Below are 24,510 nucleotides of genomic sequence, written 5' to 3'. Positions count from 1 at the left end.
GCACGGTGTTTCCTCCGACACATTGGTGCGGCTGGCTTCCGGGTTGGATGTGCGCTGTGTTAAGAAGCAGTGCGGCTTGGTTGGGTTGTGTATCGGAGGAAGCATGACTTTCAACCTTCGTCTCTCCCGAGCCTGTACGGGAGTTGTAGCGAGGAGACAAGATAGTAGCTACTACAACAATTGGATACCACGAAATTGGGAAGAAAAAGGGGTAAAACTAAAAAAAAAAATGTAACCAATTGGAAGTCAACTTGATTGTCACAAACTATTTCTTTGTTACATTATATAGAAATTACCCATAGAAAATAAATCTCACATGCATTTCTTTTAAAAGTGTAATAAAATAAATACAAAAAAAAATGGCTTGGGTATTTTGGGTACTACGCCGCCAGTTTCGAGTGATCACTTTTATGCTCAATATGGCCACGTCATATGCGCACTGTAATGGGAAAAATCCTTTCCATTTTTGGAGATGCTAAAAGTATTTGTTAATTAATGGTCAATTACTGTGAGACCTGGGAGTCTTTTGCATGACAATATCCTGCTGACAAAATTTCATGACCACAACAGCCGTACTCAGGAGACCTCATTTACCAGGGAGACATTGTCACTCTTATGTCAGACCATGTTAACCTAACAGTTTCTCTGTTCCTGCAGCACCCAGCAGGGTTGGAGGCCATCAGCCCCAGTGAGGAGGTGACTGACATGGAGGACAATGAGGAAGAGGACCTGGGAGTGCTGGACGACCAGCGGAGCATCATCCTGCACCTCCTCTCCCAGCTCAAACTGGGCATGGACCTCACCCGGGTAAGACAGCCAACGCTCTCTGCTCTCTCCATGTCTTTTCCTTGGAATGTTAGAGCTGGTATGGCCAACACAATGTTTACTGGTTCACTGACTGAATAGGAATGGAATGTCTTGATTCCTGTTTTAGGAAGTACAGATTACAGTTATGTACTGGTATGTCCATTTCACTAGCCTGCTCAGTTGAATATGATCATCAATGGCATCAAAACAGTCATGGAAGGACAATTTAAAAAGCTTTTGGTTCAAATGATGACTAGTGCCGTTCCCGATCAGCACTAGTGAAGTGTCTCCCTCATGTAGTTTAACGGTCGCCTCCCGCCCTGTTTACCAGGTGGTGCTGCCCACGTTCATCCTGGAGAAGCGCTCCCTGCTGGAGATGTACGCTAACTTCATGGCCCACCCGGACATGTTCCTGTCCATCACGGCTGGAGCCACGGCGGAGGACCGCATCGTACGCTTCGTGGAGTACTACCTTACCGCCTTCCACGAGGGCCGCAAAGGAGCTGTGGCCAAGAAGCCCTACAACCCGGCACTGGGCGAAACCTTCCACTGTTCCTGGGAGGTGCCTCGGGACAGAGTGAGGCCCCTCAGGTCTCAGGGCCCCAGGGAACCAGCCTCCAGGGTCCCCAACAACACCCAACCGCAGGACGGTCCGTCGGGGAGCGAGTGTTACCGCGTTCGCTTCATGGCCGAGCAGGTGTCCCACCACCCGCCTGTCTCAGGGTTCTACTGCGAGTGCCCAGAGAGGAGGATGTGTGTCAATGCCCACGTGTGGACGAGAAGCAAGTTCATGGGCATGTCCATTGGTGTGTCCATGATAGGGGAAGGTGAGTGAAAATATGCGCTTCCGGGTTCGTTGAGGCTCAGCTAAAAGCTGACACCATAAGTACATGACTGAGTTCAAATCATACACTTTTCTTAAGCTTATGCTAATGTTTTGGAATATACAGTTGCTGGCAGTTTGAATGGCATTGGCAACACGCATGTTCCTGCCACCTGAGGAGCTGTGTTTTTCAGCCATCTATTTCCTGTGTTTGAGGGGTGCAAAAGTCTTGTCACTTAAATATTGCTGGTTTGATTGCTTTCACTTTACTTTCATACTCTTGCTTGTGCCTCTGGCTCCATAAATGATTTGCCCCTGACAGGAAAATGTTTTATGTGCTTTTAATGCAGTCATTATCTGATGGATACTTTTCATTGTAAAAGTTTGGAGTGTCCACATCTATTGTCCAACTGTTGCATGAATTAGAATTGTTTTTAAAACCTTTCAACAATTGTGATTACTGCAGCCAGTTTTTACTCTCGTACTGTACCTATCCATTGTGCATAGTCCCATGGATGGGTATGCAAGTTCTCTGATGACAATCAATACATGAGTCCTCTATCTGCCCTCTTGACGCCACAATGTAGGCCTTTCTGAACGAGTCACAGAATACAGGAAGCCCTTGAACAGAATAGACTGAATCTGTATACATGTTATACTGATTCACCACGGCCAGAAAATATTCTCAGGCGTACCTTTTTTTTTAATGCCTAGTCATACCACAGGGTTTGTGCATTCATTTTGGGATTGCTTTTGAAGCACAATGGTGACCCTCTCACATTTAGAGGCCTGTGTGGTTTGGCATCTTTTGAGTATTGTGCCTCTAATGAAAATATAATATATATTTTTTAAGCGGACAATATTTTGTGCTGCATTGATTGGTGCTGATTAAGATGATGTCTGATGGCGAGGTAAGCATGTGTCAATCTGCTCCTGCTGTGATTTGCGGTGGTGGTGGGTTGTCATGGACAGCGTGGTGGGTTGTCATGGACAGCGCGGCGGGTTGTCATGGACAGCGCGGTGGGTTGTCATGGACAGCGCGGTGGGTTGTCATGGACAGCTCAGCGGGTTGTCATGGACAGCGCGGCGGGTTGTCATGGACAGCTCAGCGGGTTGTCATGGACAGCGCGGTGGGTTGTCATGGACAGCTCAGCGGGTTGTCATGGACAGCGCGGCGGGTTGTCATGGACAGCGCAATGGGTTGTCATGGACAGCACGGTTGGTCAATGTGGGGGTTTAGCTAAAAACATGATCAATTGTGTCTGTACTGACGGTATTATAAATGCTAGATTGTTATGCCTTTATGCTCTCGACCAAAGACAGTATTCATTCAGTGACATTGGATATATAGTACAGCACTTTGCATACACAGTATGAAGAGGTGGACAAGGTAAGACCAAAGGGTCGAGGAGAGGGCTCGATTGTGAAGGAAATGTTTCCCACTTGAAATATAGCCAAACGAGTACATGCCAGCCCAGTCATGTGATGACCTTCCACATGATTTCTCTCCTGACTCAATTAGAGTGTTTTCACATACAGATCTCATTCCTCGTTAAAGTGAACTCTGGTGGTAAAATAAAGCAAAACAACTAAGTTGTCGTTGTGTTCACACTTCCCTTGCCTTTGAATGAGGACTCAACTCTTTTTGACAGTTCACTTCACCTATTTTGTGGTCCGAGTTCCTCTTTGCATTTTACATTGCTCTGTTTAAGAAAGGAACCCAGATATTTTCCCAACATTCACTCAATGCACTCTGGGCTTTTATGAAGTGCAGGGACAAGCCATCCCATCAGAATGTGTTATCGGACAGCTAGATATACCATATACCTACTTAAATTTTGGAAGTTAATAGATTGCATTTAGTTCATCAGAAGATACTATTAACATGTAAAAATTGGTAACAGAATAAATAATGCTGTAATGGGAAATTGTACACCCAATGTAGGCTACCGTCCCCTTAAGAGCTGGAATGGATTTAGTACCCTATGTTGTGATTCTCACCAAATATGTTGTCGTCTTTTCACCCTTATTCAACCCCCACAATCGAATAAACAGCTTGTGAAGCTCTCTTGGAATTGTTGTGCATCCTTGACAGTAGCAATAGGCCTAACCAAAAACAGCACTTTTTTTTTTTGCGAACCTGCACAACTGTCATCTTCTCTCTACTTTGGCATTAATGTCAGAGGGTTTATTGCAGTAGTCTAATGCGTGGTGCAGGAATAATGACAAGCAAACCTGGACCGTGAAATTCAAGCGAACCGAACTCAGACCACCTCTTGAGATGGTCTCAGTTTGGTTCGCTTTGGGGTCTCTTTTTGAGGGGTCTGATTTCCATTGCAGTATTCAAAATTGGCTTAAAGGGACCAACTGTGAAAACACCCTTATACTATTTAGCAATAATATGTATTTTATTGTATTTATTTAACCCTTATTTTACCAGGTAAGTTGGCTGAGAACACAGTGTCATTTACAGCAACGACCTGGGGAATAGTTACAGGGGAGAGGAGGGGGATGAATGAGCCAATTGTAAACTGGGGATGATTAGGTGACCGTGATGGTATGAGGGTCAGATTAGGAATGTAGTCAGGACACCGGGGTTAATACCCCTACTCTTATGATAAGTGCCATGGGATCTTTTGTGACCACAGAGAGTCAGAGCACCTGTATAATGTCCCATTCGGGAGGAGTTAGACTGGTCATAAGATAGTTAACAGTAGAGGGCAATGGAATTGAATGGATGCTAATTCCATTCCATTCACTATGCTTCCCTATGGTTCACTATGGTTCACTATGCTTCCCTATGCTTCCCTATGGTTCACTATGCTTCACTGTGCTTCCCTATGGTTCACTGTGCTTCCTTATGGTTCACTGTGCTTCCCTATGGTTCACTATGCTTCACTGTGGTTCACTATGCTTCCCTATGGTTCACTATGCTTCACTGTGGTTCACTATGCTTCCCTATGGTTCACTATAGGGTTTTACGTGATAACCCCCATAGGTTTTTTGTAGTGGAAGATGATTGGGTTCATGAGTAAGACATGAAAGCAATAGGTCAACCCACAGAGGAGCAGAAGCTGGTGGGATTATTCATTTGTCCTATATGACCAAACAGAATGTACGTGAAGAGATGTTGTAGGTCAGAGTTCACTTTTAACGTCCTCCCTTATGGGGAATCAAGTCCATGAACATCACAAAGGGAGAGAAATCAATTCATGGGGCGACGCGGGGTCGTGCACAGTGGGTGTCCGCCGTTCTGCCGGAGTAACTGGGAAAATCTTGGTTGATGATCCCACCATTTAATGTTGTTAACGAGGCACTTTTTTTTCTGTTCAACTCCAACACTAATGAAGAACATTTCACAGGCATTTTTCTACCCAGTGAAAAAATTTATCCTAGAGGAGTATATTTATGGTCTGGAGATACTGTGTCTTTCATCCTAGAGGAGTATATTTATGGTCTGGAGATACTGTATCTTTCATCCTAGAGGAGTATATTTATGGTCTGGAGATACTGTATCTTTCATCCTAGAGGAGTATATTTATGGTCTGGAGATACTGTATCTTTCATCCTAGAGGAGTATATTTAGGGTATGGAGATACTGTGTCTTTCATCCTAGAGGAGTATATTTATGGTCTGGAGATACTGTATCTTTCATCCTAGAGGAGTATATTTATGGTCTGGAGATACTGTGTCTTTCATCCTAGAGGAGTATATTTATGGTCTGGAGATACTGTATCTTTCATCCTAGAGGAGTATATTTAGGGTATGGAGATACTGTATCTTTCATCCTAGAGGAGTATATTTATGGTCTGGAGATACTGTATCTTTCATCCTAGAGGAGTATATTTATGGTCTGGAGATACTGTATCTTTCATCCTAGAGGAGTATATTTATGGTCTGGAGATACTGTATCTTTCATCCTAGAGGAGTATATTTATGGTCTGGAGATACTGTATCTTTCATCCTAGAGGAGTATATTTATGGTCTGGAGATACTGTGTCTTTCATCCTAGAGGAGTATATTTATGGTCTGGAGATACTGTATCTTTCATCCTAGAGGAGTATATTTATGGTCTGGAGATACTGTATCTTTCATCCTAGAGGAGTATATTTATGGTCTGGAGATACTGTGTCTTTCATCCTAGAGGAGTATATTTAGGGTATGGAGATACTGTATCTTGCAAAGGATTTTTTCCACGTACAGTATTTCCCTTCTAGTCTCTGCAAAATCTTCTGCACTATTCTACGGAATGTACAGTTTTATTAGACATTGGTGACTGGCGCTTGGCTACTTAGTATACACTAGTATAGCCAGGTCCCAGATCTGTTTGTGCTATCTTGTCAACTCCCTGTCAGTTGTCACTCATTGTCTTAACCAAACATGAACAATGGTTGGAAGAGGTGGCAACCGTAGAAACAGCCTGGAACCAGAGTTGAACCAGTGAGATGCTGACCTTTATTTGGTCTGACTCTTTGAGTCACATGACCTCGACTAACCTGTACCCCCGCACATAGTCTCGGCACCAGTACCCCCTGCCTCCTTGTTATGTCATTTTATTGTTACTTTTGATTTCATTTTCTACTTTAGTTCATTTAGTAAATATTTTTCTTAACTCTATTTCTTGAACTGCATTGTTGGTTAAGGGCTTGTAAAGTAAGCATTTCACGGTAATCGTATTCGGGCAGCATGTGACAAAATGTTTATTTGATATTTCCCCCTCTGCTCCCCAGGGACCTTATGCCTCCTGGAGCATGACGAGGAGTATGTGTTCACTCTGCCCTGTGCCTACGCCCGCTCCATCCTCACCGTGCCATGGGTGGAGCTGGGTGGCAAAGTCACCATCAACTGTGCCAAGAGTGGATACTCTGCCACCGTCACATTCCACACCAAGCCTTTCTATGGAGGGAAGGTACACAGGTGGGTATCTGTGTGTGTGTGTGTGTGTGTGAGAGCGAGAGATTGCTTTGGCAATGTAAACATACTGTATGTTTCCCATGCCAATAAAGCCCATTGAATTGAGAGAGGATTTGAATGCTCTGTATTGAAATGATTTGAACGTCATAATTTCAAATGTTATTTGTGCCCAATATAACTAAATGGTACATAATAGATAGTTATTTTGCTGTACTTTTATTGTAATTAAGAATATAATATGTTTTTAAACACTTCTACTATATTAACCTTTCTGATCTCCCCATCCGGGATCGTGAATACAGACTCAAGCTCATTACCATAACGCAACGTTAACTATTCATGAAAATCGCAAATGAAATGAAATAAATATGCTCTCTCAAGCTTAGCCTTTTGTAAACAACACTGTCATCTCAGATTTTCAAAATATGCTTCTCAACCATAGGAAAACAATCATTTGTGTAAAAGTAGCTAGCTAGCGTAGCATTTAGCGTTAGCATTAGCGTTAGCATCCAGCACGCAACATTTCAACAAAAACATAAAAGCCTTCAAATAAAATCATTTACCTTTGAAGAACTTCAGATGTTTTCAATGAGGAGACTCTCAGTTAGATAGCAGATGCTCAGTTTTTCCAAAAAGATTCTTTGTGTATTAGAAATAGCTCCGTTTTGTACATCAAAACGCGAACTTTTTTCCAAATTAACTCCATAATATCGACTGAAAACATGGCAAACGTTGTTTAGAATCAATCCTCAAGGTGTTTTTCACATATCTCTTCGATGATATATCGTTCGTGGAAGCATGGTTTCCCCTCTCAATCAAATGGAAAAATACTCGCACATGGCTTTGCGCACCAGTTTCGACGCAGGACACCAAATCAAATCAAATCAAATTTTATTTGTCACATACACATGGTTAGCAGATGTTAATGCGAGTGTAGCGAAATGCTTGTGCTTCTAGTTCCGACAATGCAGTAATAACCAACAAGTAATCTAACTAACAATTCCAAAACTACTGTCTTGTACACAGTGTAAGGGGATAAAGAATATGTACATAAGGATATATGAATGAGTGATGGTACAGAGCAGCATAGGCAAGATACAGTAGATGGTATCGAGTACAGTATGTACAAATGAGATGAGTATGTAAACAAAGTGGCATAGTTTAAAGTGGCTAGTGATACATGTATTACATAAGGATACAGTCGATGATATAGAGTACAGTATATACGTATGCATATGAGATGAATAATGTAGGGTAAGTAACATTATATAAGGTAGCATTGTTTAAAGTGGCTAGTGATATATTTACATCATTTCCCATTATTAAAGTGGCTGGAGTTGAGTCAGTGTCAGTGTGTTGGCAGCAGCCACTCAATGTTAGTGGTGGCTGTTTAACAGTCTGATGGCCTTGAGATAGAAGCTGTTTTTCAGTCTCTCGGTCCCAGCTTTGATGCACCTGTACTGACCTCGCCTTCTGGATGATAGCGGGGTGAACAGGCAGGCGGACACTTGGAAAATGTAGTCTCTTATGGTCAATCTTCCAATGATATGCCTACAAATACGTCACAATGCTGCCGACATCTTGGGGAAACGGCAGAAGGTCTAAGCTTATTCCTGTCGCATTCACAGCCATATAAGGAGACATTAGAAAACAGAGCTTCAGAAATTCTGCTAATTTCCTGTTTGACGTATCATCTTGGTTTCGCCTGTAGAATGAGTTCTGGGGCACTTACAGACAAAATCTTTGCAGATTCTGAAACTTCAGTGTGTTTTCTATGCATAGTATGCATAGTCGAGCATCTTTTCGTGACAAAATATCGCGCTTAAAACGGGAAAGTTTTTTCTCCAAAAATGAAATAGCGCCCCTAGAGATGCAACTGGTTAATGGGGATACTACCGTGATTATGAATAATGATGAGTGAGAAAGTTAGAGGTATAAATATCAAACGTATTCTATTCTTATTTACACTAAGTGGCTCAAATGCACCATTCATTTCTATTGGGCAAAATATCATCTGAAACACAAACAAAACAAATGCATCCAACAAGTTTGTAGAGTCACAAGTTTGATGTAGTCATTTGCAATAATGACAATTACAACAATACTGAATGAACACTTACAGGAATATGGGACATATACTGTATAAGTGAATTGGGAGGACAATGTACAAGTGTGCTGTAATTTCTAAACGGTTCACCCAATTACGTATGAAAATACCCTCAAATTAAAGCTGACAGTCTACACTTTAACCTCATAATCTTGATATTGCTATGGCTGTACAATGTATCATAAGAGTAATGTTGAGTAATGATGGGTGGCCACTAAGTACATCTTCTGAACATGCCTGCTATGTGTTCCTCTCAGGGTGACCGCAGAGGTCAAACACAACCCGACCAACACCATTGTGTGCAAGGCCCAGGGGGAATGGAACGGAACCCTGGAGTTCACCTATAGCAGCGGGGAGACCAAAGTGATTGACACAGCCAAACTGGCAATCGTCAAGAAGAAGCTCCGGCCTGTGGAGAAGCAGGGACGGAACGAGTCCAGGTAAGTTCAAACCCCCGAGCTGACAAGGTACAAATCTGTCGTTCTGCCCTTGAACAGGCAGTTAACCCACTGTTCCTAGGCCGTCATTGAAAATAAGAATTTGATATTAACTGACTTGCCCAGTTAAATAAAGGTAAAATAAAATACATTTAAAAAAGCAGGGCTGAAATGAGGAGGGACTCCCTGGACTTGTCAGCTGCGTGGTGGGTTTGTTAAATACATTTTCTGTATGTGTTTGTGTAGGCGGTTATGGCAGCATGTCACCAAGTCACTGAAGGAGGGGAACATTGACGAGGCCACGGAACAAAAGCGGCGTCTGGAGGAGCGCCAGAGAGGGGAGGAGAGGCAGAGAGCTGCAGTCAACTCGCCCTGGACACCCAAATATTTCAGTAAAAAGGTACGGCTACAGGAGGGAGTTGAGCCAGGGTTCAATATAAAACCAGGGTTTGAGCTGGGGCTATTATGTTCAACCCTATCCCAAAACTTAGTTGATCTTACTTTCCTCGTTGGACCCATGAGGTGCTGGAGCTCGGCTCCACCTGGCTCTCCCTTTGACTTAACCCAACATAGCTGGAGTTAAAGAGCGGCGTTTCCACACGGTTTTCAGAGGAAGCTAGGTTGAATTAGCTGTGTCCCTGAAAACATCCGGTTGTTGGTACTAGAGGTCGACCGATTAATGATTTTTCAACACCGATACCGATTATTGGAGGACCCCCAAAAAAAGCCGATACCAATTAATCGGCCAATTTATTTATTTGTAATAATGACAATTACAACAATACTGAATGAACACTTATTTTAACGTAATAAATACATCAATAAAATCAATTTAGCCTCAAATAAATAATGAAACATGTTCAATTTGGTTTAAATAATGCAAAAACAGTGTTGGAGAAGAAAGTAAAAGTGCAATATGTGCCATGTAAGAAAGCTAACGTTTAAGTTCCTTGCTCAGAACATGAGAACATATGAAAGCTGGTAGTTCCTTTTAAGATGAGTCTTCAATATTCCCAGGCAAAAAGTTTTAGGTTGTAGTTATTATAGGACTATTTCATATACCTTTGACTATTGGATGATCTTGTAGGCACTTTAGTATTGCCAGTGTAACAGTATAGCTTCCGTCCCTCTCCTCGCCTCGAACCAGGAACACATCGACAGCCACCCCCGAAGCAGCGTTACCCATCGCTCCACAAAAGCCGCGGCCCTTGCAGAGCAAGGGGAATAACTACTCCAAGTCTCAGAGCGAGTGACGCTTGGAACGCTATTAGCGCACCCCGCTAACTAGCTAGCCATTTCACATCGGTTACATCAGCCTAATCTTGGGAGTTGATGGGCTTGAAGACATAAATAGCGCAATGCTTGAAGCATTGCGAAGAGCTGCTGCCAGAACGCACGGAAGTGCTGTTTGAATGAATGCTTATGAGCCTGCTGGTGCCTACCACCGCTCAGTCAGACTGCTCTATCAAATCTCAAATCATAGACTTAATTATAATAACACGCAGAAATATACGAGCCTTTGGTCATTAATATGGTTGAATCCGGAAACTATCATCTCGAAAACAAGACGTTTATTCTTTCAGTGAAATACGGAACCGTTCCGTATTTTATCTAACGGGTGGCATCCATAAGTCTAAATATTCCTGTTACATTGCACAACCTTCAATGTTATGTCATAATTTCGTAAAATTCTGGCAAATTAGGCGGCCCAAACTGTTGCATATACCCTGACTCTGCGTGCAATGAACACAAGAGAAGTGACACAATTTCACCTGGTTAATATTGCCTGCTAACCTGGATTTCTTTTAGCTAAATATGCAGGTTTAAAAATATATACTTCTGTGTATTGATTTTAAGAAAGGCATTGATGTTTATGGTTAGGTAATCATTAGAGCAACGATACGCACAGCATTGATTAAATGCAACGCAGGACACGCTAGATAAACTAGTAATATCATCAATCATGTGTAGTTAACTTATGATTGATTGATTTTTATAAGATAAGTTTAATGCTAGCTAGCAACTAACTTGGCTTACTGCATTCGCGTAACAGGCAGTCTCCTCGTGGAGTGCAATGTAATCAGGTGGTTAGAGCGTTGGACTAGTTAACTGTAAGGTTGCAAGATTGAATCCCCTGAGCTGACAAGGTAAAAATCTGTTGTTCTACCGCTGAACGAGGCAGTTAACCCATCGTTCCTAGGCAGTCATTGAAAATAAGAATGTGTTCTTCACTGACTTGCCTAGTTAATTTAATCTTTATTTAAGGTGTAACATTTGGGGGGCCAAATCGGTGTCCAAAAATACAGATTTCCGATTGTTATGAAAACTTGAAATCGGCCCTAATTAATCGGCCATTCCGATTAATTGGTCGACCTCTAGTTGGTACCTCCACTAAGGGTGCTTTGTCCCAAGGTGCAGGAGACCGGCTCAATTTAACCACCGATGCTCATCTGGTTTTGTGTCTTTGTTCTTGCCTTTAGGGAGAAGATTGGATCTACCACAATCCTCTGTGGAAATCTAACTGACACAAGAACCAGACTGCTCTAATGGACACTAAGAGAGCCTCTATGCCCCTAAACGAGGGGCCAGGCCAGGATAAGGATGGAACTGCCACTCGCTCTCAATTGGGACCAGAGATACTGACTCTTAATGACATGGACAAAGGTCCCACTCATGGGAATCAAGTGGTTTCCACTTGAACTACGAGGGTGGGAGAGACCGATGTAGCTTTTTATAGTATTCGAGGTAGAGAATTTCAATTTCTTACTTTGCCAGGGCCTTTTGCAAATGCACGGTATGACATGATTTGCCACTGGTATTTCTTTCCAGTTGTGTTGACACACACATGATTATTTTCGGTTCAAACACCTTTATTTGTCACGCAGCATCAGGAGGAAGACGGCATACAAGTGTTGGTGGTAAATATGCTTGGAGGTATGTTTTTGCTACATTAGTTCCCAACAAATGCTGTTGACTAGGAGCAGTCTCTTATCACTTTGTTGCTATTCTATCCAGACCTTTGACCATTCCTGAAATGACTCTTTGCCTCTGTTCTTCCATGCACTACAGATTTCCCCTCACCATCACCCTTTTACTTTACAGTCAACACTCCATTGGATCCCATCTTCCCCAGAGGTGTTTCCTCCTTCCAGGGACGTGTCCTTAGCATTGATATCACATAATTAATCTGGATCTGTACCCAGCTCACGACTCATATCTGTGAGCCACAACCCCATACACAGAGGCACCGTCTCTTCACATGTCAATCAGGATATGAGGTACTGTGGTGGTAAAGGGGATGATTGCCTTTATTTAGCCAAACATCTAATGGAAAATCATTTGCGCCACCTTTTTGTTCTTAGAAAAGTGATCATAGACTGAGGGGCTTGCTGCGTTACACTGTAGTACCTATACTAATGGCAGGATCATCTTGCAGTGAAGAAAATTAGCTGTCACAAAGCTGTCCAGTTTCTTGTAGCATTCAAGTGTGTTCTTGAATTAGTGACCTTGACATCTGGCAATATGCAGATGCATGAATTTGATTACCGAGTCTCCAGCACTCAGTAATCAAGACGTGTGGGTTATTTGGAAAGATTTGTCCACAAAGATGGCATTTTATTCACCATATGTGTCAAACTGAGGTATTTGGGTTTTGTAGAGCACTGTGATGTACCCAAGAGCTTGAACCAAACTCCTCATTCACTAGGATTAAAAAAACCTATGCAACACCCCATTTATTATTACATAGGTTGAAGGTAGGGATGGGGGCATAATTGTTTTGTTCTAATAAATGTGCCCTGGCAATCACTGTGCCTGTCTTGTTGTTGTGGAACATGTAGAACAGCTGGAATTAAGGCCAGTGCTGCCATCTTGTGGTACATTTTGTAATTCTCTGAAGCCTCAGTTTATATACCAAAGTCTAACTTTTATAGGATAAAGATATTTCCACATAAAAAGGTATCATGGAATCTGTTTTTTTTAGAATGTAATGATTGTTTTGCACCTAAAAAGCAGCCTTGTGTTCCTGGAATTGACTGAAGCAACTTAGTAAAAAACACCCTGCCTGCAAACACACTTCTTCAGGCAAACACCTTACACTGATAAACTGATAGTACACACAAATCACTTCTTACAAACGTGAACCTTTTATTTAGTCTACATTTAAACTTGACTGAACAACAATGTAAAAAAATCTAACTTGGAAGTTGAGGGGGACCAGGGGTCGTGAAATAAAATCAATGTAGTGGTGAGGAAGAGGAAGAGGCGCTGCACTGCTGAAAGTTGGAGAACCAAGAGGAGAAAGTCCACCATCCCCAACAAAAAACAAACCTGTACACTTTCTATATCACATTAAGGCTTAGTCCCCAAAGATTGACAAAAAGAAACACGAGTTCCTCAAGTGTGTGTTTGAGCAAGGTCGATATGGCATTTTGTGAAGGGACAGAACAAAGCAAATGTATATAACTTGTGTGTAAAGCAAGAAGTATCAAACAAATGATACAAAAAAAAAGTATTCCTATGATCTGTAGACCGCATGCACACACATGTTCAACACAGATTTATAATTCACAACAGGCCCAGTACAATGCCAGGGGGTGCACCCCTCTGTCCACTCACTGGCAGCCATCTTGAGATTCAACACTTTAGTTTTCCTGCATTACCGTACTCTGCTCTTAACTACGCATCTACTCAGCAGCATTAACGTGTGTCTGTGGACCGGCAAAAATGACTGAGTAGACAGAAGGACATGTGGTGATGAAGAGAGCGTGCCCCCTGCAGGTTGGAGGCCTAATTAATAATCACTACATTTCACATAGAATTGCTTCTTTTTTTAAACCTAGCAGCAGAATATACAATCTAAGCAATTTCAGGGGGGAAAGTTAAATTCACATTCTTTTCAAACAAAATCTCAAATCCCTCCTAATGACAATTATTGCATTCACTGTTCCATCTGCTGCCATTAAAAACATCACGACAAAGTAAAGAGAAATCTGCGTATTTAAATCACCACAATAATCCAATATATTATAACCCTTTGACATTTTCTTTACATAATATATTTACATTAGGCCTTTTATTTTCGAAAGAATTGTCTCAGTAACGACAAATTAGAGCGGATTAAAAAAAAGTTACAGATCGATCAGCTGTGCCTAGACAATGGAATTGTTCCTTACCGCATACCATTCGTTGTATGTACACGCGTCAGGAACATGTCCTCAATTCCAATGGTTCCTCACTCTCAACGGCAACACATTGACATGTGCCAAGGAGCAAGATCAGGGGCTCTTTGGTGCAATTGCTCCCAGCCTCAGTTTCCTTTCTCTTTATTTTGTCCCCCTCTAGAAATAAGTTTAATGTACCACAACATTTACGCTCACCCCGGTTTCAGCAGCTCTGTGCCTTGCCACACATTCAAGTACAAAAAAGAAAGAACGAGCAAGACAAAAAGTCCTCTGGCTAAAACGGACAAAAGTTCTGGGGCTAGCCAGATATGACACTTCACCCTCCCCAACACACAGGATGCTGCGCTCAGAGGACTAGCCCTCGAGGCTAAGGGCTAACATTCCAGACAATGGCCGTTCTTCTTCATTGGTAGAGTTCTTTGCTAGTTGCATTTTTTTGTATGTTTTTTATGTTGTCAGTCTTCATTATTTCTTGTTTAGTTTCTTGCCTTTCTTCAGGACCAGCTTATTCCTGATGTGTCCTCGCTTCCTCTTAGAAGTCTATAATGAAACAAACCTGGTTTACAAACCACTTTTCAATCTGCAATTTTTTCCTATACATCTACAAATCAGAATGTGAGCGCACACACATTTAACTGTAGGAAATAAAAGTGAGTTGGCTCACATTTTATGAACATTTCCTTTTGGTGGCTAAAATTTGAGAAGAAATAATCATATGTAAACTCACTACACCAGTATCATATAATGTCTAACATTCATTAGCACAATGAATGCTGAGAGACATGGAAGCCTTGTACCTTTTTGGAGGTGTACTTCTGCCTGGGCACGATGCTGCGGAGCTTGTGCTCCAGCGGCTCCCTGTTCTCCAGCTTCTTCACCTTGTAGATGCGCACCAGCCAGTGCTCCGAGGTGAACGCCTCCTCAAGGTGCTTGAACGTGATGTCTTTGTTGCCGATCTCGGCGTTGCGGGTGCGGTCGAACCCAGGCGGTGTCCGGAAGTCCAGCTGAGAGATAAAGACAGCAGTAGGTGGGGTTGAAGTTGTTGGCGAGGGCGGCTAGTGACTGAGCTGAGCTAAAGTGAGTATGGTGGTTGACAGTTCACACAAGTGTTGCGTTTTTCATCTTAATTCAGTTTTAGGCTCTTCCCCTGCTCTTTTAAATCTGTACATCACTTCACCTATCCCTCCCTGTACACGTTACCCGTCTCTCCCACCTCCCGATCGCTTTTGTCCTCGTCCCTTCCACAAAACCAATCTCTGTTCCCTTGCCTTTATCGTTCTCTTAACCTGTCTGTCCATCTCCTTTATGGGTTAAGACAGCTAGGAGACAGCTTTGCCTGGCTGCATGTCTGTGGACCCTACTGAAACAGCCCACTGATCCTTCACTGAGCAGCTGGCCAGGCAACACGCAGCTCGCTATAGGTACTTGGCAGCTCTTCGCTCTCATATCTCGCCTGTACCTGCCAGAGCATTTCTGAGCGCTTCCCTCCCACCTTCATCCTTCCCCACAGGCTTGTCAGCACGTCCATAAGCCGCTCTGTTGCCCGTCACTCAGTGCTTACTGTAGTCTGCTGTTGCTTCAAGTACTTCACCACCTCTCACCTGCATCTCGCCGAAGCGGTAGTAGGACATCTTGTACATGAGGCAGTTGAGCAGGACGGGCGAGCCGGCCTTGTCCACGCGGAACTCTCCCTGAGGGGTGAAGTAGTCACTCTCCTGAAGGGCACATGGGCATGAGGAGGGAACAAAGAGAGACGAGGGTTTGGACCAAATTTCTTCAAGGACACATCAAATAGCAGAAACTGAAATAACTCTGCCAACTCGCCACCTACGATATGATGTAGTCTTACAGCCACCAATTGTTCGGTTCATGTCTTTGATATTCAAAATTACATGCACATTTTTTTTTACAAATCTGCATTGGATATGTCAGTGAAGAAAATAAACAGCAATGTCCTTGGGTTTTCCCCTGACTGATAGATTACTGGATGGCTGTGTTGACCCAGGTTCATCAGCAGAACAACAATTATTAAATAGAATGAATGAAGGTCCTTCTGAATTGGGAGGCGTCGATGAACCCAACTAGGTCTCAACAAACCAGGCACTCACCCGAATGTCCTTGGGATGCTCTCCCTCCGCTATCCTGACCATCCACAGGAACTTGTTGATGTCGTCGCCTGAGTAACCAATCACGCCCCCGAAGATGATCAGCACGTAGTCCACGTCCAGACTCCTCATGATCTCGTACGCTGCACTCTCATTGGACGACATGGCTTTCCCCACCTACAGAGGGAAGACGAGGGAGTTTGAGCAGAGGAGAGAAGAGGCAGATAAAGATGAGACGTGGTGGGAAAAGGAGAGGGAGGTATAAGACTCCAAAAATAGGCAATACTCGCTTCTCAAAGTTGTGCTGGCCCTGTGAAAATCAATCAAGTCATAAGAGCAAGACGAATCCCACACACATTATTGCAGCTCCTACAAGTGAATGTATTGAATTCATTGATGCAAGTTAAAGTCAAGAAACATGTCTACTTCACTTTGAGGTCTGAGTTGAGTTGAAATCCCCAATTCCCCCTTTTGATGGTGTGTGACTCACCAGTGCTATATGACTGTTATTCCATGTGTTGTTGTCCACTAGGGTGGTTCGATTAGCCATGCCTGCTATCTGGTAGCCATAATCCCACCAAGACATAACCCTCGCGTGCTCGTCTGTGTTCTGCCTCAGCCAATAGTAGGCCTCCCGGAAGTCATCCAGGATGTTCCTCGTCCTATGGGGAGTTGAGGAGTTACAGGAATGACAGCCAGGCAACCACATGTTTGGTAACTTATTATTATGGGATCCTATGAGACAGGGATGTCGAGTCACGGCAATGACGAACCAATATTGTAACCACACAAATATATGTGCGAGGAGTTCGAGTCGAATAGTTTGACTTTCTAGTTTACCATAGTTCTAAATCTCGAACTGGAAAATAAGCAGCGCACGTCAGCCTCGCATTGAAAGAACAGTACATGGAAAACTATTGAATAGCACTATTAAGAGTCATGGGACACGAGATACAATAATACTACAATAACCAGGTTAACACTGAGCTCAACATCACAACTTTCTGATGAAATATGAACAAGCCCTTTTATGAGAGTGTGTGTAAATGTGCGCGTGTGAACACACTATATATAAAATAGTGTGTGGATTCAGCTATTTCAGCCACACCCGTTGCTGATAGGTGTATAAAATCGAGCACACAGCCATGCAATCGACATAGACATACATTGGCAGTATAACTGCCTTACTGATGAGCTCAGTGTCTTTCAACGTGGCATCGTCATAGGATGCCACCTGTCCAAACAAGTCAGTCCGTCAAATTTCTGCCCTGCCAGAGCTGACACTAGCGTCCGCATACTTTTGATCATGTAGTGTTATATGACGATAGATACAAGTCGTATGAAAAAGTTTGGGCACCCCTGACAATTTCCATGATTTCCATTTATAAATAATTGGGTGTTTGGATCAGCAATTTCATTTTGATCTATCAAATAACTGATGGACACAGTAATATTTCAGTAGTGAAATGAGGTTTATTGGATTAACAGAAAATGTGCAATATGCATCAAAACAAAATTAGATGCATAAATTTTGGCACCCCAATAGAAAAATCACATCAATATTTAGTAGAGCCTCCTTTTGTTAAAATAACAGCCTCTAATGAATGTCTGGATTCTGGATGAAGGAATTTTGGACCATTCCTCCTTACAAAACATCTCCAGTTCAGATAGGTTTGATGGTTGCCGAGCATGAACAGCCCGCTTCAAATTATCCCACAGATTCTCAATGATATTCAGGTCTGGGGACTGGGATGGCCATTCCAGAACATTGTACTTGTTCCTCTGCATAAATGCCCGGGTAGATTTTGAGCAGTGTTTTGGGTCGTTGTCTTGTTGACATATCCAGCCCCGGCGTAACTTCAACTTTGTGACTGATTCTTCAACATTATTCCCAAAAATCTGCTGATATTGAGTGGAATCTATGCGACCCTCAACTTTAACAAGATTCCCAGTACCGGCACTGGCCACACAGCCCCACAGCATGATGGAACCCACAGCATGATGGAACCCACAGCATGATGGAACCCACACCAAATTGCAAGTGTTTTTATAACAAGTGTTTTTCTTGGAACGCTGTGTTCTTTTGCCGCCGTGCATAACGTCCCTTGTTATGACCAAATAACTCAATCTTTGTTTCCACAGCACCTTATTCCAAAACGAAGCTGGCTTGTCCAGATGTGCGTTTGCATACCTCAAGCGACTCTGTTTGTGGCGTGTGTGTGCAGAAAAGGCTTCTTCCGCATCACTCTCCCATACAGCTTCTCCTTGTGCAAAGTGCTCTGAATTGTTGAACGATGCACAGTGACACCATCTGCAGCAAGATGATGTTGTAGGTCTTTGGAGGTGGTCTGTGGGCTGTTTTTGACCGTTCTCACCATCCTTCGCCTTTGCCTCTCCGATATTTTACTTGGCCTGCCACTTCTGGCCTTAACAAGAACTGTGCCTGTGGTCTTCCATTTCCTCACTATGTTCCTCACAGTGGACGCTGACAGCTTAAATCTCTGCGATAGCTTTTTGTAGCCTTCCTCTAAACCATAATGTTGAACAATCTTTGTTTTCAGGTGTTTTGAGGCCCCCATGTTGCCACTCTTCAGAGGAGAGTCAAAGAGAACAACTTGCAACTTGTAAATACTTTTTCTCATGATTGGATGCACTTGTCTATGAAGTTCAAGGCTTAATGAGCTCACCAAACCAATTGTGTGTTCCAATTAATCAGTGCTAAGTAGTTACAGGTATTCAAATCAACAGAATGACAAGGGTGCCCACATTTTCACACATCTGATTTAATTTCATACAACTTAATATTGCTACACACAAAATCTTTGTCTGGACAATACCCCAGTACTCAGCTTTTATTCGAAAATGAATGGCATGCCACTGTGATAATTTTTTGTGACGACAGAGTAAATGATTGCAGCTTCAGAGGGGTGCCCAAACTTTTTCATACGACTGTACGGTGTAGCTCAAATCGGTAGAGCATGGTGCTTGCAACGCCAAAGGTCATGGGTTCAATTCCCGCTGGGGCCATCCATATGTAAAAATGTATGCACGCACGACGGACTACAAGATGCTTTGGATAACAGTGTGCTAAATATTATTATTTGTCCTTACCCATCGTTGTTGTAGGAGGCCAGCACCACACTAGGACTGGAGTAGGCGTTGCTGGTGACCCATGTGCAGTGGACTGCGAACATCATGAGCAGCATCAACATCAGCATGGTCACTATACTCTTGATGTTGGGGCCCAGCCCATCCTCTGCCTTCTCCTGCTCAGACACATGCTTACGCACCTTTCCTGCCTGCAGAGGGAGACCAACACACATCAAACTGGCCCACTAAACAGACAGTATCAGAGATACAAACAGAGTCAAATTATTTTGTAACTCCTTACAGGAATATGTCTATGGGTTGAATACAGCTAACCGCCAAAATAAAGGAAACGGCAACATAAAGTGTAATAATAGGGCGTTGGGCCACCACGAGCCAGAACTCATTCAATGCTCCTTGGCGTAGATTCTACAAGTGTCTGGAACTCTGTTGGAGGGATGCGACACCATTCTCACATAAACAATTCCATTATTTGGTGTTTTATTGGTGGTGGAAAACGGTCCCAGGCGCCACTCCAGAAACTGGTTTAAGTGTTCAATTGGGTTGAGATGTGGTGACAGACGGCCATGGCATATGGTGGTTACATCGTTTTCATGCTCATCAAACCATTCAGTCACCACTAATGTCCTGTGGATGAGGGCACAGCCATGGTAGCCAAAATAAATGCCTGCCAAGCATTTTTATACATAACCTAAGCATGATGGGATGTTAATTAACTCAGGAACCCCATCTGTGTGGTAGCCACTGCTTTTAATGTACTTTGCATCCCTCTTTATTTTTGGCAGTTACCTGTAGGTGTCAACTGGAACTACCGGATAAGGGTTCACATTGTGAGAGGGGGATGCAAAACCCCAGGGGAGGAGGGCAGTTGGAGAATCTCAATTGGTTTTGAATCCAGTGTTGTTTAGTGTATCAGCTCATAAACCATGTGCCATCGAATCGGTACATCGAAAATCACTAACTATTTCGCAATCTATATGGCACAGATGTCCCTTTTTTGGTCCTTAAATTAAACTGGTATTGTTTATTTTTCAGAATTTTATTTTCTAATTTTGGACTTTAACGCAGGGCCGACAGACAAGTCCTTACTTGTCCCACCTTCCACTTGCAGTAATGCTGCAATTAGTTGGTTAACCTTTTTGGGATAGGAGGCAGCATTTTCACTTTTGGATGAATAGCATGCCCAGAGTGAAAGGCCTCCTACTCTGTCCCAGATGCTAATATATGCATATTATTATTAGTATTGGATAGAAAACTGAAGTTTCTAAAACTGTTTGAATGATGTCTGTGAGTATAACAGAACACATATGGCAGGCGAAAACCTGAGGAAAAATCCAACCAGGAAGTGGGACATCTGAGGTTTGTAGTTTGTCAACTCAGCCCCATTGAAGATACAGGGTGATATTAGTTATCTTCCACTAGATGTCAACAGTATAAATATTGTTGGTCTGGTAGAGTGCCACAGCCTCGGTCTGGCGCGCTCACGTGAAAGGTAGCTACGTTCCACTTAATTTGTACAGACAAAGGAATTGTCCAGTTGGAACATTAATTACGTTTTATGTTAAAAAACATCCTAAAGATTGATTCCATACTTAGTTTGGCATGTTTCTACGGGCTGTAACGGAACTTTTTGTCTGACGTTCGGCGCGACCTGAATGAGCTTTTGGATTTGTTTACCAAACGCCCTAACAAAAGACGACCACATTGCTTAAGTGGCCAGCTGATGGCTCTGAGTGATTCTTGCGTAAAAGAGAGAGGTAGCCATTTTTCCTCCCGGTCCTACTGAAAAGCCAACTGTCCCGGGTTGATATATTATCGAATAGATATTTGAAAAACACCTTGAGGATTGATTATAAAAAAAAACGTTTGCCATGTTTGTCGATATTATGGATATAATTTCGATTTTTTTTTTGCCGTTGTCGTGACCGCTATTTCCGGTGGATTTCTGAACATAACATGACAAACAAACGGAGGTATTTTGGGTATAAAACAATATTTATGGAACAAAAGGAACATTTGCTGTCTGAGAGTCTCGTCAGTGAAAACATCCAAAGATCAACGGTTAATTTGATTGCTTTTCTGATTTGTGACGAAGCTTTCTGCTGCTAGCTGGACATAATGCTATGCTAGGCTATCGATAAACTTACACAAACGCTTGTCTTGCTTTCGCTGTAAAGCATCATTTCAAAATCTGAGACAGGGTCAGACCCCAGTCCTAGACAGGTTAAATAATTTCCTCCCATCAATCTTCACACAATACCCCACAATGACAAAGCAAAAAGAAGTTTAGAGATGTTCGCAAAATAAATAAACTTTAATACCTTGTTTACATATGTATTCAGACCCTTTGCAATGAGATTCGAAACTGAGCTCAGATGCATCCTGTTTCCATTCATCATCCTTGGGATGTTTCTACAACTTGGAGTCCACCTGTGGTAAATTTAATTGATTGGACTTGATTTGGAAAGGCACACACCTGTCTATATAAAATGTTCCACAGTTGACAATGCATGTCAGAGCAAAAATCAAGCCATGAGGTCAAAGGAATTGTCTGTAGCCCTCCGAGACTGGAATGGGTTGAGGTACAGATATGGGGAAGGGTACCAAAAAATGTCTGCAGCATTGAAGGTCCCCAAGAACACAGTGGCCTCCATCATTCTTAAATGGAAGAAGTTTGGATCCACCAAGACTCTTCCTAGAGCTGGCCGGCCAGCCAAACAGAGCAATTGGTTGAGAAGGGCATTGGTCAGGGTGGTTACCAAGAACCTGATGGTCACTGACAGAGCTCCAGAGTTCCTCTGTGGATATTCCAGAAGGGCAACGATCTCTGCAGCACTCCACCAATCAGGCCTTTATGGTAGAGTGGCCAGACAAAAGCCACTCCTCAGTAAAAGGCGTGACAGCCTGCTTGGAGTTTGCCAAAAGGCACCTAAAGGACTCAGACCATGAGAAACATGATTCTCTGGTCTGAAGAAACCAAGATTCCAAACCAAGTGTCACGTCTAGAGGAAACCTGGCACCATTCCTACAGTGATGCATGGTGGTGGCAGGACCATTTAGTGGGGATGTTTTTCAGCGGCAGAGACTGGGAGATAAGTCAGGATCGAGGGAAAGATGAACAGTGCAAAGTACAGAGAGATCCTTGATGAAAACCTTCTCCAGAGTGCTCAGGACTTAGGTTCACCTTCCAACAGGACAACAAGCCTAAACACACAGCTAAGACAAGACAGGAGTGGGGACCTGTCTCTGAATGTCCTTGAGTGGCCCAGCCAGAGCCCAGACTTGAACCCGATCAAACATCTCTGGAGAGACCTGAAAATAGCTCTCCAGCAACGATCCCCATTCAATCTGACAGAGCTTGAGAGGATCTGCAGAGAAGAATGGGAGAAATTCAGATGTGCCAAGCTTGTATACCCAAGACTCAAGCTGTAATCGCTGCCAAAAGTGCTTCAACAAAGTACTGAGTAAAGGTTCTGAATAAAAATGTGATAAAGCAAAGTATTCACACCCCTTGACTTTTTAATTTTTTTAATTTTTAAGAAATGTTGAGTCAATAAGTATTCAACCCCTTGTTATGGCAAGCCTAAATAAGTTCAGGAGTAAAAATGTGCTTAAGTTGCATGGACTCACTGTGTGCAATAGTGTTTAACATGATTTTTGAATGACTACCTCATCTCTGTACCCCACACGTACAAATAACTGATTGTAAGGTCCCTCAGTCAAGCAGTGAATTTCAAACAGATTCAACCACAAAGATCAGGGAGGTTTTCCAATGCCTCGCAAAGGGTACCTATATATTTTTGAAGCAGACAATGAATATTCCTTTGCGCATGGTTATTAATTACACTTGGGTGATAGGAGAAAACTAAGGATAGATAAACAGCATTGTAATTACTACACAATACTAACCTAAATGACAGTGAAAATACATTTTCCAAAACATGCATACTGTTTGCTATTAGGCACTAATGTAAAACTGCAAAAAAAATTGGCTAAGATATGAACTTTGTCCTGAATACAAAGTGTTATTTTGGGGCAAATCCAATCACAGAGCACCACTTCATATTTTCAAGCATGGTGGTGGCTGTTTGAAGCCTGAAATGTGGCAAAAGGTCGCAAAGTTCAAGGGGGCCGAATACTTTCGCAAGGCACTGTATGTGTATGCTTGTCATCAGCAAGGACTAGGTCGTTTTTTAGGATAAAACGGAACGGAATAGTGCTAAGCACAGGCAAATCCTAGAGAAAAACCTGGTTCAGTCTGCTTTCCAACAGATATTGGGAAACTCACCTTTCAGCAGGACAATAACCTAAAATATAAACTGGAGTTGCTTACTAAGATTATATTGAATGTTCCTAAGTGGCGTAGTTACAGTTTTGATTTTAATTGGCTTGAAAATCTATGGCAAGATTTGAAAACGGCTCAAACGGTCAAACAATGATCAACAAACAATTTGACAGAGCTTGAAGAATTTTTACAAAGAATGCACAAATATTGTACAATGCAGGTGAGCAAAGCTCTTAAGAGACTTACCCAGAAATACTCACAGCTGTAATCGCTGCCAAAGTTTATTCTAACACGTATTGATTGACTCAGGGTGTGAATACTTACGTAAATGAGATATCTGTGTTTCATTTTCAATCAATTTGAAAACAATTCTAAAAACATGTTTTTACTTTGGCATTATGGGGTTGTGTGTGTAGATGGGTGAGAAAAAAATAAATCAATTTAATCCATTTGGAATTTAACAAAAAGTCAATGGGTATGAATACTTTCTAAAGGTACTGTATTTTTTTATATTGAAGCCAATTGTGGACTGCAAACAGGTTCAAGTTAACGTATTTAGCAAAGATGGGACAGGTCTACATTGTTATTGCGTTTCCGTAAGATATAAACGGACTAACATTGGAACTGGAGTTGATGTCAAGGCAATACATAAGACCGTAAATACACAACTTGAAGCAACCACGTGACCCGTTTCAAGAAGCTAGATGTATGTCACACGTCACTACTTCACAGGAGAGTCAT

At 42.5% G+C, this 24,510-nt stretch overlaps 2 protein-coding genes across 4 annotated transcripts in view; one reads left to right on the top strand and one right to left on the bottom strand.

Annotated features, from left to right (window-relative positions):
- Nucleotides 1-12,899, top strand: part of LOC110496796 (oxysterol-binding protein-related protein 10) — a 136,906-nt gene extending 124,007 nt beyond the window's left edge. The window contains exons 8-14 of one of the 2 annotated variants that reach the window (XR_005037434.1): nt 658-807; nt 1,139-1,634; nt 6,361-6,547; nt 8,909-9,091; nt 9,335-9,488; nt 11,569-11,833; nt 11,974-12,899. Coding sequence is in view for 1 of the 2 variants with exons in the window: in XM_036952521.1 (XP_036808416.1) it covers nt 658-807; nt 1,139-1,634; nt 6,361-6,547; nt 8,909-9,091; nt 9,335-9,488; nt 11,569-11,613 (1,215 nt within the window). In the remaining variant the exon portion in view is untranslated. Of the gene's footprint in view, nt 1-657; nt 808-1,138; nt 1,635-6,360; nt 6,548-8,908; nt 9,092-9,334; nt 9,489-11,568 lie in introns of both variants that reach the window. The other variant, XM_036952521.1, reaches the window with a different exon arrangement.
- Nucleotides 12,900-13,210: 311 nt separating this feature from the next.
- LOC110496034 (dolichyl-diphosphooligosaccharide--protein glycosyltransferase subunit STT3B) overlaps nt 13,211-24,510 on the bottom strand; it is an 85,514-nt gene continuing 74,214 nt past the window's right edge. Inside the window, exons 11-17 of one of the 2 annotated variants that reach the window (XM_021571666.2) lie at nt 19,488-19,675; nt 16,867-17,038; nt 16,380-16,553; nt 15,873-15,986; nt 15,069-15,275; nt 14,936-14,961; nt 13,211-14,811 (exon numbers count right to left, since the gene is read on the bottom strand). In XM_021571666.2, coding sequence (XP_021427341.1) covers nt 14,766-14,811; nt 14,936-14,961; nt 15,069-15,275; nt 15,873-15,986; nt 16,380-16,553; nt 16,867-17,038; nt 19,488-19,675 — 927 coding nt within the window. In that variant the 3' untranslated portion in view covers nt 13,211-14,765. The remainder of the gene's footprint in view (nt 14,812-14,935; nt 14,962-15,068; nt 15,276-15,872; nt 15,987-16,379; nt 16,554-16,866; nt 17,039-19,487; nt 19,676-24,510) is intronic. The other variant, XM_021571665.2, reaches the window with a different exon arrangement.

Source organism: Oncorhynchus mykiss, chromosome 18 (assembly GCF_013265735.2).
Source record: "Oncorhynchus mykiss isolate Arlee chromosome 18, USDA_OmykA_1.1, whole genome shotgun sequence".
Lineage (NCBI taxonomy): Eukaryota > Metazoa > Chordata > Actinopteri > Salmoniformes > Salmonidae > Oncorhynchus > Oncorhynchus mykiss.
This window is presented reverse-complemented; position numbering and strand designations above follow the sequence as displayed.